Source organism: Catharus ustulatus, chromosome 1 (genome assembly GCF_009819885.2).
Source record: "Catharus ustulatus isolate bCatUst1 chromosome 1, bCatUst1.pri.v2, whole genome shotgun sequence".
NCBI lineage: Eukaryota > Metazoa > Chordata > Aves > Passeriformes > Turdidae > Catharus > Catharus ustulatus.
The window spans coordinates 1,537,104-1,551,017 of NC_046221.1; the positions used below are offsets into that span (position 1 = coordinate 1,537,104).

The 13,914-nt window shown below is 44.5% G+C and overlaps 1 protein-coding gene across 5 annotated transcripts; it reads left to right on the forward strand.

The window, feature by feature from the left end:
• Window positions 1-66: 66 nt before the first annotated feature.
• On the forward strand, window positions 67-13,494 carry SNAP47 (synaptosome associated protein 47). 5 transcript variants are annotated; one of them, XR_004419691.1, is made up of 6 exons: window positions 2,795-2,816; window positions 4,039-4,573; window positions 6,071-6,549; window positions 9,652-9,761; window positions 11,270-11,660; window positions 11,777-13,494. XR_004419691.1 is itself a non-coding variant. In XM_033075953.1 (5 exons), exons 2-5 carry the CDS (start codon window positions 4,080-4,082, stop codon window positions 11,414-11,416), a joined length of 1,230 nt encoding a protein of 409 aa, XP_032931844.1. In that variant the 5' UTR covers window positions 67-118; window positions 4,039-4,079; the 3' UTR covers window positions 11,417-13,494. The 5 variants fall into 5 exon arrangements, 4 of the variants coding, with proteins under 4 accessions (XP_032931844.1, XP_032931834.1, XP_032931851.1 ...); XM_033075953.1 differs by lacking the exon at window positions 2,795-2,816 and adding an exon at window positions 67-118 and having other exon boundaries at window positions 11,270-13,494; XM_033075943.1 differs by having other exon boundaries at window positions 11,270-13,494.
• Window positions 13,495-13,914: the final 420 nt, after the last annotated feature.

A 13,914-nucleotide genomic window follows, 5' to 3' on the forward strand; every position in this document is an offset into this window, starting at 1 on the left:
AAGCGGAGCGCAGCGGCGCGGGGCTCAGCCAATAGGAACGCGCAGAGGCGCGGGCTCAGCCAATGGGAGCGCGCAGAGAGCGCAGGCGCGGAGCGGGGCCGGTGCCGCACTGAGGGAGGTGCGTGAGGGGCCGGGGGGGCTCGGACGGGCTTGGGGGGCTCGGAATGGACCCGGTGGGGGCTCGAGATGGAGCTTGGGGTTGGAAATGGGGCTGAGGGATCAGAGATTGGGGCGTGGGAGGGCGCCGGGAAGGGAATGGAGGGGCTGCGGTCCATGGCTGGGGTGGTCTCGGATCGGGGTCGGTGGTGTTCCGAGCCGGGGATTGGGGCGGGTCCGACCCGGGCTGGGGTGGGTTTGGTGTGGGGGCCTGGGGTGGGCTCGAACCGGGTCTGGAAAGGTTCCGAACCGGGCTCCGGGCACTGACGTCGGCTCCGAGCCGGGCCCGGGGCGGGGCCTGGAGCGGGGGCCGGGCCCAGAATGGGGTTTGGGGGGCTCCGAAAGGAGCCCGGGGCCAGAATCGATTCTGGCCGGAGTTGGCTCCGCAGCGAACCGGGGCCCGACCCGGAGCTGGGCTGGGCTCGGAAGCGGAGCAGGGAGTTTATGGATAGGGAAGGGATGATGTGGGTGAAAGGGTTGGGGCGGATCTCCAATAAATTCCTGGATAACACCGAGTTGCGTGCAGGTGTGGCCATTGAGGGGTTAGAGAATTCCTGGGGAAGCTGGGAATGTTCATCCCTGGGAGAAGGGGGATCAGGAGGGACCTTGTGGCTCTGCACAGTTCCTTGACAGAAGGGGGTTGGGAATTTGGGATCTGTTCCCAGAAAACAGGGACAGGGAAAATTCCTTCCTGGAAAGGCATCGGAAAGAGCTGCCCAGGGAGGTTTGGAGTGCCCATCCCTGGAGGTGCCCAAGGAATTCCTGGATGTGGCACTCGGGGCTCTGGTGGGGATCAGGCACAGCGCGGATTTGATGGCCTTGGATAGCTTTTCCAGGCTCAGTGGTTCTGGAATTCTTTGGTTCTGGAATTCTGAAGTCCTGGAGGAGCCAGGCCCCGCAGTGAAAGAGGGGTTTGGGTGTTGCCCTGTGGCTTTCCCAAGTGGGAATGGGAAAATGGGGAATTTTCTGGGATTAGGGAAAGATCCTTCCAGTGCCTGAAGGGGAGGGATTTGGGACAGGACACAGGGAATGTGTTCCTGCTGAGAAAGGGGAGATTTGGGTGGGATATTGGGAAGGGATTCCTGGCTGGGATGGAATTCCCAGAGAATCTGTGGCTGTCCCTGGATCCCTGGAGATGTCCCAGGGCAGCTTGGATCCCCCTGGGATTCTGGAAGGTGTCACTGCCCATTAAGATCCTTCCCAACCCAAGAATTCTCTGGAACTCTCTGTTCTTTGGGATGAGGAGGAGGAAAACTGGGAAAAAAGGAAAAGAAAAGGATGGAAATCATTGGCAGGAGGGAGGAATTCCAGCTTGGGGTGAGGAAACAGAAGTGAGCTTGAGAATGATATTGAGGGAGGAAGGAATGAGGTCATTTCACATCTTGGAGAATCCCAAAATCAGAATTTGTGGATTTATTAATCCTGGAGTTGAATCTTAATTAAAAAAAGAGGGAGGGTGACAGGATAAGATTTATAAACTCCTTTATTGAAGGTTGGTGGCTCCCAGGAGTTTGAAGCTCAGCATTTCCCAGATTTCTTTCTGGGAATAAACCACCCTGTGGAATTCTCAACTGTGCAGGAGAGGGAAAAAAAAAAAGAAAAACAAACCCAAGAAAAAATTCAGGAATGTTCTGGCCATAAAAACCTGAGAATTCAGTGGTGATGGGAACGTCACCCAGGGATGCTGACAGCTCCTCATCCCTCATTAACTCATTAGTTACACTCCCAGTTAATTGGGTGAGCTCACCAAAGGTGAATCAGCTCCTTTTTATGGAAGCAGCCACTGGATGATGGTCCAGGGAAAGAATTCCTGCAAAATCCCCGTGACACTGCTGGGTGTGGATGGAATTCCAGGATTTTGGGGCAGATGTGGCCAAAATTCCAATTATATCCTTAACAAAGGTGTTAATAATGGGAGAGTCCAGATCTGATCTGGGAACAAATTATGAAGGAACATTTTGGGAAGAAATAAAAGGAATTTCTTGTGGAATATTTGGGATAATGGAAGGTGTCCCTGCCCATGGCAGCTGGAACTGGATGATCCTTAAAGATCCCTTCCCAAACCATTCCCTGATCCTAATCCCAGAATCCAGGATAGTTCTGGATTCCAGTTTCCAATTGAAAATTCCAATTTCCAAAATCCAGGCTAGTTCTGACCATTTGTTTTCCAAGAATTCTGACCATTCCCTTTGTTCAACATTGGGAAAAATCCTTTTCTCTTTTAATTGAAAATTAAATTTCTTCTCTGAGAGAGGAGAATTCTCCAGATCTGCTGCTAATTAAAATACTAAATTGGAAAAAAAAAACAACTGGATTTCATTCCCAGCTGGATTTTTCCATGGAAAATTTGCCCTCAGGCTCAGCAAGGAGCTGAGTAAAGGCTCAGAGCTCTCAGGTGAGTCAGGAATCACAAGACCAGGGGCACATCCAGGTATAAAAATCCTGGGAAGTGACAGCTCTGCCTGTCAGGGCTTAGATTTATTCCTTATGGAATAGAAATCCTGGAATTTTGAAAGGAATTTTCATTTTGGGAATTGTATTTCCCTTTACTTCAAGTTGTTTTTTTTTTCAAAACTTGGAAGAGAAAAATACCCTGAGGGGAAAAAATTCTTCCCTGAGGGAAAAAATGCTGATTGAGAATTCCAGGGATGCAAATCCAGGTAAGGAACTTGAGATAAGAGTCAGGAAGAGTTAATTTTAATTTATAATTAGATATAAATCTCTGATTTTTAAAGGAATTTTTAATTTTGGGAGCAGCCTCAGTTGTATTTTCCTTTAGAATTTTTTTCCTTTGTGAAAACTTGGGATAAAATCACAGGGAGAAAATTCTTCCGTGAAGATTCCATGGATAAGGCTCAGGAAGTGTTTAATTTATAATTAGATATAAATTCTTGATTTTTAAAGGAATTTTTAATTTTGGGAGCAGCCTCAGTTGTATTTCCCTTTGGAATTTTTTCCTTGCTGACAACCTGGCTGTAACCACTCCTTTAAATCAGATTTTTTCTACAATTTTCCTCCTTCTCTTTTCCTGCAGTTTTCTTCAGGGCTGTGGATTTATTGAATCCAAAGAGATGGAGAATTTTCACTTGAAATTCCAATTATTTTTTTGTCAGTTTATGGCTGATTTCCACCCCCCCATTTAATCTCTAAAAATTAATGATGAAAAAAAAAGTTACTAAAATCCATGGAAATAAGGGATGGAAACCAAATAAAGATGTTTTTTGGGATATAGCATGGACTAATCCTTAATTATATTGGAATTTTAAGTGTATTTAAGTAAAATAATTTGCCCATTCCAAAATCTGATTTGAGGGGTTTTTTTTTAGGATTGTTCCGCCAGAAGTTCCAGGATCTGCTGGGATTTGTAATTTTTGGGATCATTTGGGAAAGTCTCTCTGGAAACCTGGAGGGGAGGTCTGAGAGTGTGATAATTCCTGGGGTATACTGGGATTTCCTGGGGAATATTGACAATTCTGAGGACAATTACTGACAATTCCTGAGGAATACTGACATTCTTGAGGAATATTGCCAATTCCTGGGGAACTCCTGAAATGTTCTTGACGTGCCTGGGTGTCGAGATGCCAGAGGGGAAGGGGAGGGAGAAGGCATTTGTAAAGATGGATGAGCTGGAATTTTGGGATATCCTGGAATTTCTGCAGTGCCTGTTGGTCTGTGGGAAGCTGAGATGAGCTGGGAATAGGAATATTCCCATATATGAATGGAATTACTGGGAAAATGCATGACCAGCGGGCTTCTCTAGAGCCCAAATATTCCTGTGGCTCAAAATTCCCATTTTCCTTGGCTATCCAGCTGCAAAGAGCTGGGATCAGCCATGGCTGGCATGAATTGCTGTGTGTTCCTGAGGAATTCCTGCTGTTTCAGGGTCTCCTGCAGGACTGGAGGGCGTTTCCCTGGGCGAGCTGATGAACGAGGACATCCGGATCCACTCCTGGCCCTGCTCCTACTACCTGGACAGCAGCAAGCAATGGATCCCTGGGAAGCTCTCCCTGACTCCCCTCTCCATCCAGTTCAGAGCTGGCAGGACAGGAGAGCTCCTGCTGGATTTCCACCTTTCCGCCATCAGCGAGATCAAGAAGGAATCTTCCCATTTAATCTTCAGCTCCCTGACCATCCTGGAGAAGGGCACCAAGCACTGGTTCAGCTCCCTGCATCCCAACAGGAATGTGGTGTTCAACATCCTGGAGCATTTCTGGAGGGAGCAGCTGCTGTCCAGGCAGGAGGCTGGAGCTGGAGCAGCCTTGGAATCCAGCAAGGGCAAGGAATTAACGGGAATGTTGGAGGGATCCCAGAAACGCCTGGAGGACACGGCCAAGGTGCTGCATTCCCAGGGGGAGCAGTTTGACAACATCATGAGGGGGCTGCACAAGATCGAGGGGGACATGGATGTGGCTGACAGGTATGGGATGGGAGTGTTCCCAGAGCTGGGAATGCTTTGGGGGGCTTGGAATTCCTGGGGGAGGTCTTCAGGAAATGAAACTGTGGAGTTAGGATTGAGCAGGAAAGGATGAGGGAATTGGGAATGTTCAGCATGGAGAAGCTCCAGGGAGAGCTCAGAGCCCCTGGAGGGAGAGCTGGAGACAGACTGGGGACAAGGGATGGAGGACACAGGGAATGGCTCCCACTGGTTAGATGGGATATTGGGAAGGGATTCCTGGCTGGGATGGAATTCCCAGATTTGCTGTGTCTGCCCCTGGATCCCTGGCAGTGCCCAAAGCCGGGCTGGATCACCCTGGGACAGTGGGAGATCCCTGCCCATGGAATGGGGTGATCCTTAGGATCCCTTCCAATCCAAGCCTTTGGTGCCCATGGGCCCAGGAAATGTTGGGAATTCAGCTCCAGCCCCTGGCTCCCTTCCCTGTTTGCTGGGAATGTTTTCTTTAGGGAGATGCACCACACTGATGGGAAGCCTGGACATTTCTGGGGAGTTTCTGCTGGATTTTGGGGCCCCAAAAGGGAATTGTTCATGTTTTATCTGGGAATTTGGGTGTGGAAGGGAGGAAGAAATGAGAGGGTGAAGGAAAGGAGCAGGAAAAAGCCTTGGAAGTGGTGATGGATGGGCAGGAGTGGGAATGTTGAGGAGCAGACACATGGGAATGGGCCTGGAAAAATCCACTTCCAGTTCCTTCCCTGCAGCTGGGATCCTGGAGTTTTCCCAGTGGGTTCTGAGGAGAAGGTGAGGTTTGAACTGGCTGGATCCTGGGAGTTTTCCCAGTGGATTCTGATGAGGTGAGGATTAAACTGGCTGGATCCTGGGAGTTTTCCCAATGGATTCTGAGGAGCAGGTGAGGATTGAACTGGCTGGATCCTGAGAGTTTTCCCAGTGGATTCTGAGGAGCAGGTGCGAATTGAACTGGCTGGATCCTGGCAGTTTTCCCTGTGGATTCTTAGGAGAAAGTGAGGATTGAACTGTTGGATTCTGGGAGTTTTCCCAATGGATTCTGAGGAGCAGGTGAGGATTGAACTGGCTGGATCCTGGGAGTTTTCCCAATGGATTTTGAGGAGCAGGTGAGGATTGAACTGGCTGGATCCTGGGAGTTTTCCCAGTGGATTTTGAAGAGAAGGTGAGGATTGAACTGGCTGGATCCTGGGAGTTTTCCCAGTGGATTTTGAAGAGAAGGTGAGGATTGAACTGTTGGATCCTGAGAGTTTTCCCTATGGATTCTGAGGAGAAAGTGAGGTTTGAACTGGCTGGATCCTGAGAGTTTTCCCAATGGATTTTGAGGAACAGGGGAGGATTGAACTGGCTAGATCCTGGGAAACTGTGGATGGGTTTGAGGAAGGAATAACAGGCTGGATTTGGCATTAAGAAATTTCCACATCTGTGGGGATTTCCTTGGAGCTGCTGGAATATCTGGAGCTTTCTCCTCTCCCAACCCTCCCTTCCCTCTTCCAGGCTGTTGACAGAGCTGGAATCTCCCTCCTGGTGGCCCTTCAGCACCAAACTCTGGAAAACCCCCCTGGAATCGAAGCCGAAGGAAGCACCAGCAGCTCCCAGACAGGAGGAGGGAATCCTGCTGCGCATCCCAGTGATCATCACCCACAGGACGGATTCCAGCGCCAAGCCGGGCCAGCTCACCCTGCTGCCCTCGGGGCTGGAGATCCGGGACTGCAGCTCCCAGCTGCTGCACCGCTTTGAGACGCGGGATGTGGACGACATCTGGGTGCACAGCCCCTACGAGATCAGCGTGCGGCAGCGCTTCATCGGCAAACCCGACCACTGCTGCCGGCTGCTGGCCGCGCGCATGCCCGAGCTGCTGCCCGTCCTGCAGCTGCACTTCAGCACCAAGATCCAGTTCCTGGAGGATGCTCTGGGCTTTGCCGGAGCCGGGAAATCGCCTCAGGGGGAGTTGGGAGCGTCCCTCTGGCAGGCAGGTGGGTGGTAGGGAATTGCAGCGGTTTCCAGCTGTTTTCCAGGGAATGTTTCAGAGGGAGATCATCCCTGGGGAGGAGAAATCCAAGGAGTCAACGCCAGGTGGCTCCAGAGCCTTTGGCACTGCTGCATCTCCTGGAGTTAAGGGAGTATCCAATATTCAATGCCAGTACTTAATAACCAATACCCAATCGTTGATATTCAACATCCAGTAGTTGATATTCAGTCTTTAATATCCAATAGCTCATATCCCATATCGAATATTTAATATCCCAGATCCAATTCCATATCCAGTATCCCATATTTAATAAATACCCCATATCCAGTGTCCCATAGCCAATACCCAATAATTAATATTCAACATACAGTATTTAATATCCAATATCTCATATCCCATATCCAGTATCCCATATCCAATATTTAATTAATACCCTATATCTGATGTCCCATATGCAATAATTAATATCCCATAGCCAACATCCAGTATTGGATATTCAGTATCCCATATTTAATATCAAATATCCCATATCCAATAATTAATATCCAGTATCTCATAGCCAGTATTTAATAATCAATATCCCATGGCCCATATTTAATACATAATATCCTGTATCCCATATTTAATATCCCACATCCAATATCCCATATGAATATCCCATATCCAGTGTCCCATATCCAGTAATTAATATCCAGCATCCTATATCCAATATTTAATAAATATCCCATATCCAATGTCCAGTATCCAATACTTAATAATCAGTATCCCATATCCAGCATCCAATATTTAATATTCAGTATTTCATATTTAATTTCCCATATCCAATTCCCAATATCCAATAATTGATAATCAATATCCATATTTAATATCCCATATCCAGTAATTAATAACCAACATTCAATTTCCCATATCCAAAATCTAGTAGTTATATTAAACCTTTAATTCCCTCAAATCCTGAAAATAGATACCCAGGAAATCTTTAGTCAAAACCTGATTTTCCCAGATTAAAAACCGAGGATTTTGATATTAGACAAGTCCAGGTATTGGAATTCCAGAGATTTTGGAATAATTTGAAGAAAACTTTGGAGATTGAAAATTCCCAACAAGAAAATTGACATTCCCTACTATTAATCCTAAAATTCCAGCATGGGTTGGTTTTTTTAACCCAACCTTGGGAATTTGGGAATTTATTCCTCCCAACATCCCTGAATCTTTTTTTTTTCCTGGTTTTTCATCCCATTTAATTTTCCAGGTTTTTTTGTATTTTCCTTGGATTTGTTGCCATCCCCGTTCTTTCACGAGGTGGCGCTCATGGACTGTAGGGGATCCTTTGGGATTTTTTTTTTCCTGATTTTTTTCTGTTTTTCTCATATCAAGAGGGAAAAAAAATCAGTTTTTCTCTGTGCCTCTCTGTTTTCCAATAGGGAATTTATCCAGGGATTTTTAGGGTAAATATCCCTGCAGGGCATGGGAATCTCTTGGAAAAATCTGAATTTTCCCTCAAAACTGGGCACAATCCAGCGTGGATCCTTTTCCTTCCCTCAGTTTATTTATCAAATTAAATTCCCAAAAAAAGTCAATTTTGGCTTCATTCCATGTGGAAAAGGAATTTATGGATTATCTGCAATTATTTTTAGCTGCTTTGCACTTTTTTCCATCTATTTTTTTTTTCATAAATGCTGGATTTTGGAACAGCTTTTCTCCAATTTTATCCCAAAAACCAGCTGGGAACTTCCCAGGATGAAAAACCGGGATTCAAATCCTGAATTCCACCTTCAGAGGAATCATTTAGGTCACCTTAATCCTGGTATTCCCAGATTTTTATCCCTGGAGGGGGTGAATTTTCCATATTATCCTTGTGAACAAATTCCCTGATCACTTTGGAATTCCTGGAAAAATTGAGGGAAAAATTGAATATTTTTTTGTCTTTGATTTGAATGAACCCAAATATTCCTGATTTTCAGCCAGTTCCATCCCTAAACATTTCCTGGGAATTCCAGCTCTCCTTCCTCATCCTTTTTTTTTTTGTTGTTTTTTTTGCTGGCTCTTTGGCATTCCCACATTTTCTTCCTTATTCCAGGAATTGTTCCTGTCCTGTGGGATGAGTGGGGTGGGCAGGATGGATTAATTGATTTTCATGGAATAATTAACAGCTGGCATAATTGATGCCTAACATAATTAATTCTGTCATTCCCACTTTTCCTGAGGAAAAGCAGGACATGAATTCCCAATAAACAGTGCCTGGTTTGGCCCCCTGTAAAAAACAAAACCAAGGAAAAACTTCCTTGTTTTCCACTTGGATGGAAGCAGAATCCAGGGATCATTGGATAAATCCCAAGGATTTGGAATTTGTAGGAATTCTTGGGAGGGGTTTAGGGTTTGGTGCTTCTGGGGCAGCTTTTCCCAGGGAAGAATGGTTGGGATATTGGGAAGGAATTCCTGGCTGGGCTGGAATTCCCACAGAAGCTGAGCCATGGAAGTGTTCAAGGACAGCTTGGAACAGCCTGGGATGGTGGCAGGTGTGGAATGGGATCATCCTTCAGGTGCATTCCAACCCAAATCCTGGGATAATCCCGAATTTTTGGGAATGTGCTGCTCTGATGAATCCCCACATTCCAAATGTTCTCAATTTCCAAAGGCTCCCTGGAATAAAAAATCCTCTCCTGGCAATTTGGCCATGTCCAGGAGAAAATTTATAAGGAATTACACCCTGAATATTCCCAGAAAAATTGAATTTGATGGGAAAATGAAAAATTGAATTTAATGGGAAAATGAAAAATTGAATTTAATAGGAAAATGGAAAATTGAATTTAATGGGAAAAGTTGGATCCTGAGCCCTCCCAAATTGCCATTTGGAAATGAGGATTAACCAAATTTCCCATTTTTGCTTGAGGGAGCTCAATCCTTTTGATCCCAAAATTCCGCGACTAATTCCGCGAGCGGCAATTCCGTTCTGCCAAATCCCTCCAAAGCCGACCTTGAACATTCCCAAGGATATCCAGGAGCTTCTGTGGGAATGCTGAAGCCTCCCCTCCTTTCCAGGCAGGAATTTTTCCTTAATATCCAAGCAGGGCAGAGCTGGCTGAGCATGGAATTTCTCTGGCAGCCGGCGGAATGCTGGGAGCGACGGCAGATCCCGGGATTGCGGCGGGGCCGGACCAGGAGCAGGCACAGCTGCAGAAAGTGTCCCAGGAAGAAGCCAAGGAGCTCAGACAGGTAAAAACCAGGTGAAAAAATAATCAATAATCCATTAAATTAATCATTAAGTTCCTGAATTTCCTTGTTGCGTTCGTCAGATATTCCTGCTCAATAGTTTCCATGGGAATATTTGAAATATTCCTCAACCTCGGGATGAGTTTTTAATTTGGGGTTTAATTTTTTTGGTCCAAATCAGGGATTTTCTACCCCCTTGGATTGATGGGAATGTGACCTCTGGAAAATGCTGATTTGAGCAATTTCATAATTTTCCAGCTTTTTTTATTTTTTTGGATTTTCCTTCTGGTGTCTTATTCCAGAAAAATCCACAAAATATTCCCTGAACACACAGAGGGAATTCTGAGTTAGGAATCAATGTGGAATTCAGTAAAGGAATGAAATTTCCCTGAGATTTCACTGGGAAAATTCAGTATTTCAAGGAATCTGGTGAGATATTTTTCCTTAAATGACTTTTCAAGGAATTCCTCTCACGGAACTTCAAGGGAAAAATTATTTTTGTGAATTTTTTTCCTTTTGACATCTTATTTTTTCTGAATTCTGTGCTAATTCAGTTGCCTGCAATTTTCCAGCTATTTTATTGTATTTTGCAGTATTTTATTTTTTAATTTAATTTAGATTTATTTCTATTTTTTATTTAATTTTTAAGAATTATTTTTTAATTACATTTTTATTTTGTTATTTTATCTTAATTTTTTTTAGTTTGTTATTATTTTTATTTTTATGTTATTGGATTGTATTGTATGATATTGTATTTTTATTTAGTTTTATTTTAATTTTTAAATTTAATTTTATTTTTTATTATTTCTATTTTTTTCCATTTTATTTTGCTTTTTCTTTTCTTTTTGTTATGTTATTTTATTTTGGAATTATTTTAATTCTGAAAAATTTGATTTATTTTTTAAATTTTATTTTTATTTTAAAAATTTTATTTCCTTTATAAAATTTGATTTTTTTTATTTTTATTAATTTTTATTTAATTTAATTTTATTTTATCTTTATTTATATTCTATTTGTGTTTTAATTGTAATTTTTGCTATTTATATATATTTATATGTTATTTATATATATGTTATGTTATTTTTAAAATGTAATTATTTTTATTTGAAAAATATTTCTCTTTTAAAATTTTAATTTTTTAATTTTAATTTTTTAAAAAATTATTTGATTTTTTGGTAACGGGAAAAATATCCAGGCAGAGAGCAGGGCTGGATGGGACACAGCGCAGGAATTCCTGCCTGGGAAGGGGTGGGCTGGAATTCCTAGAGATTTGTGTCTGCCCCTGGATCCCTGGAATGTCCAAGGCCAGGCTGGAGCACCCTGGGGTGATGGGAGGTGTCCATGGGGTGGGATGGGATGGGATGGGGTGGGATGTCCTGAGGGTCCTTCCCACCCAAACTGAGGGATTGGGCTGGAAATCCCTGAGCCGTCCCTGAGCACCCCTGAACATCCCTGAATATCCCTGAACCATCCCTGAACCCCCCTGGTGCCAACTCCACGTTCCCTGGCAGATCCTGCAGAAGCTGAAGGGGCTGGCGCTGGAGACGGAGGCGGAGCTGGAGCGGCAGGATGAGGCGCTGGACTCCATCGGCAGCGCCGTGGATCGCGCCACGCTCACCATCGAGCGGCAGAACCGGCGCATGCGCAGGCTGACCTAACCCGCAGGAACGGCACCGGGGGCTGCAGTGCCACGAGGGGCTGCTCCAGAGACTCTGTGGGAGGGGTTGGGATCAGCTTGGGACAATGGCACTGCTGGGGGTGAGGTCCTGAGAGCAGAGAAGTGATTCCGGGACTTGGATCATGGGTGGAGATTGGATGGTTGGGTGGAGATTGGATGGTTGGATCATGGTTGGACCTTGGATCATGGTTGAATGGTTGGATGAAGTTTGGATCTTGGATGAGGTTTGGATCTTGGATGAGTTTTGGATCCTGAATGATGGTTGGACCTTGGATGATGGTTGGATCTTGAATGGTTGGATGATGGTTGGACCTTGGATGAGGTTTGGACCTTGGGTGAGGTTTGGATCTTGGAGGATGGTTGGATCTAGGATAATGTTTGCATCTTAGATGAGTTTTGGATCCTGAATGATGGTTGGACCTTGGATGATGCTTGGATCTTGAATGGTTGGATGAGGTTTGGACCTTGGGTGAGGATTGGATCTTGGAGGATGGTTGGAGATTGAATGATGATTGGATCTTGGTTCATGCTTGGATCTTGGATGGTGTTTGGATCTTGGATCGTGGTTGTGCCTTGAATAGTATTTGGCTCTTGGATAACGTTTGGATCTTGGATAATGGTTGGATCTTGGGTAACATTTGGACTTTGGATGATGGTTGGACCTTGGATGGTTGGATCATGGTTGGATCTTGGATGAGGTTTGGATCTTGAATCATGGTTGGACCTTGGATAACATTTGGACCTTGGATGAGCTTTGGACCTTGGATCAGTTTTGGATCTTGGGTCATGGTTGGATCTTGGATAACATTTGGACCTTGGATAAGTTTTGGATCTTGGATGAGTTTTGGATCTTGGGTCATGGTTGGACCTTGGATGAGCTTTGGAACCTTTTTTTGATGGGAAGATCCGAATTTCCAATCAGGATGAAACAGAACTCATGGATTCTCCACTACAAACCCCTGTAAATAGGAAGGGATGTGACAAAACCTGACTTAATTTAATTAATTCATTAATTAATGTGCTTTTTCATGTTGCTGCTTTCCAGCCCATGGATTCCCTCTCCAGCTCTTTCCCTAAAATCCTTCAGATCCTGTTTTTTTATTTATTTGCACTCAGTGGTGATGAAACATTTCATCAGGCTTTTCCAGAATTCCTTAAAAAAGGGAGTATTTCAATTAAAGTCTGAAGTTTACACTTGGCTCTGTTTGAGAGCAGATTCCCCCTCCTAAATTATTAATATTCCATAGGAAAAATTCCCATTTCGTCAATCCTGACTTTCCAGCCGTTTTACCTCCAAGGAACTGGTATAAAATATCTTCTTTAATTATTTTTTAAATTTTAATTAAAATATTTTTAGTGTTGCTTTCAAATCCAACACTTCCAGTGCAATATTTTTCAACAGTGAAGCTTCAAATCCTTGGATCCAGTGGGAATTTTTCCCATTTTTTTGGAATCCAGCCCAATTTTGGGAGAAACCACCAAACCACGTCGAGGGTGTTGCTTGCAAGGTTTGTATTCCTCCATCTTAGTTAGGACTGGAATAAAAATTATTCCAAGTTTTTTCCTGGCATGCACTTTATTGGAAAATCCAGTGGTAATTCCATATCCATCAATTATTTCCTGGGAATAAATAAAATCCTCTTGGAGCTTCTGCTGTTGTTTCCCACCCCCAAATCGCTGCTGCTTTGCTCAGAGGGGAAAAGAAACTTCCCACACCTCATTTTTCCATGGATTTCCAGGTGGATTTTGCACCAAATCCATGTTTGTTGAGGCTGGGATGGGATCTGGGAGCAAGGTGAGTCCAGCCCAGAATTCCCAAAAGGAAATTTTTTGGATTGGAGTGGTTTTTTTGGGTGTTCTTTGTGCCATATTTTTTTATTGTCGTGGGGTTTTAGCGCCGACTCCGTATTTTGTGGGTTGTGTTGAGTCCAGCATATCCCAAAAAACTTGGGATATTCCTTGGGAACCCCATCCTGGAGCTGTACATTGGCTGAACTCCATGTGCCAGAAGGATTTTCCACCTGTCATTCCTTCTTAATAAATCTCTTGGAATTGTGATTTTCTCTCCTGTCTTCACTGGGCTGGGAATTCATGGGGAAAATCCATCCCTGTGGAATGGGATTTTGTGGATCCTGGGGGGTTGGGCTTTAGGATGGGTTTATTTGGGATTAAAAATATGGAAAATATTCCCTGCTGGAAGGTGGCTCTGGATGAGCTTTGAGCTTCCAACCCAAACCATTCCAGATTTCCGTGGCTGATATTCCAGAGGGGTCTCAAAATCCTGGGAAGAGGATCCTGATGGATTTCACCAGCAGAAATCCTGCCCTGGGGAGGAGGAATCCTGGGAACACCCAACTGGAAAAAAGGATGGAATTCCCAAATGGATTGGGTGGGAAGGGATTTTTTTAGGATCATCCAGTCCCATCCCCAGGGACACTTCCCTCTCTCCCAGCTTGCTCCAAACCGTTTATCCCATGA

Excerpts from the sequence above, each read along its gene's own strand:
- SNAP47 (XM_033075953.1), top strand. The coding sequence starts at position 4,080 with ATGAACGAGGACATCCGGATCCACTCCTGGCCCTGCTCCTACTACCTG. Across the intron at positions 4,574-6,070 it reads GACATGGATGTGGCTGACAG|GCTGTTGACAGAGCTGGAAT; the intron begins GTATGGGATGGG and ends TCCCTCTTCCAG. Across the intron at positions 6,550-9,651 it reads AGCGTCCCTCTGGCAGGCAG|CCGGCGGAATGCTGGGAGCG; the intron begins GTGGGTGGTAGG and ends TTTCTCTGGCAG.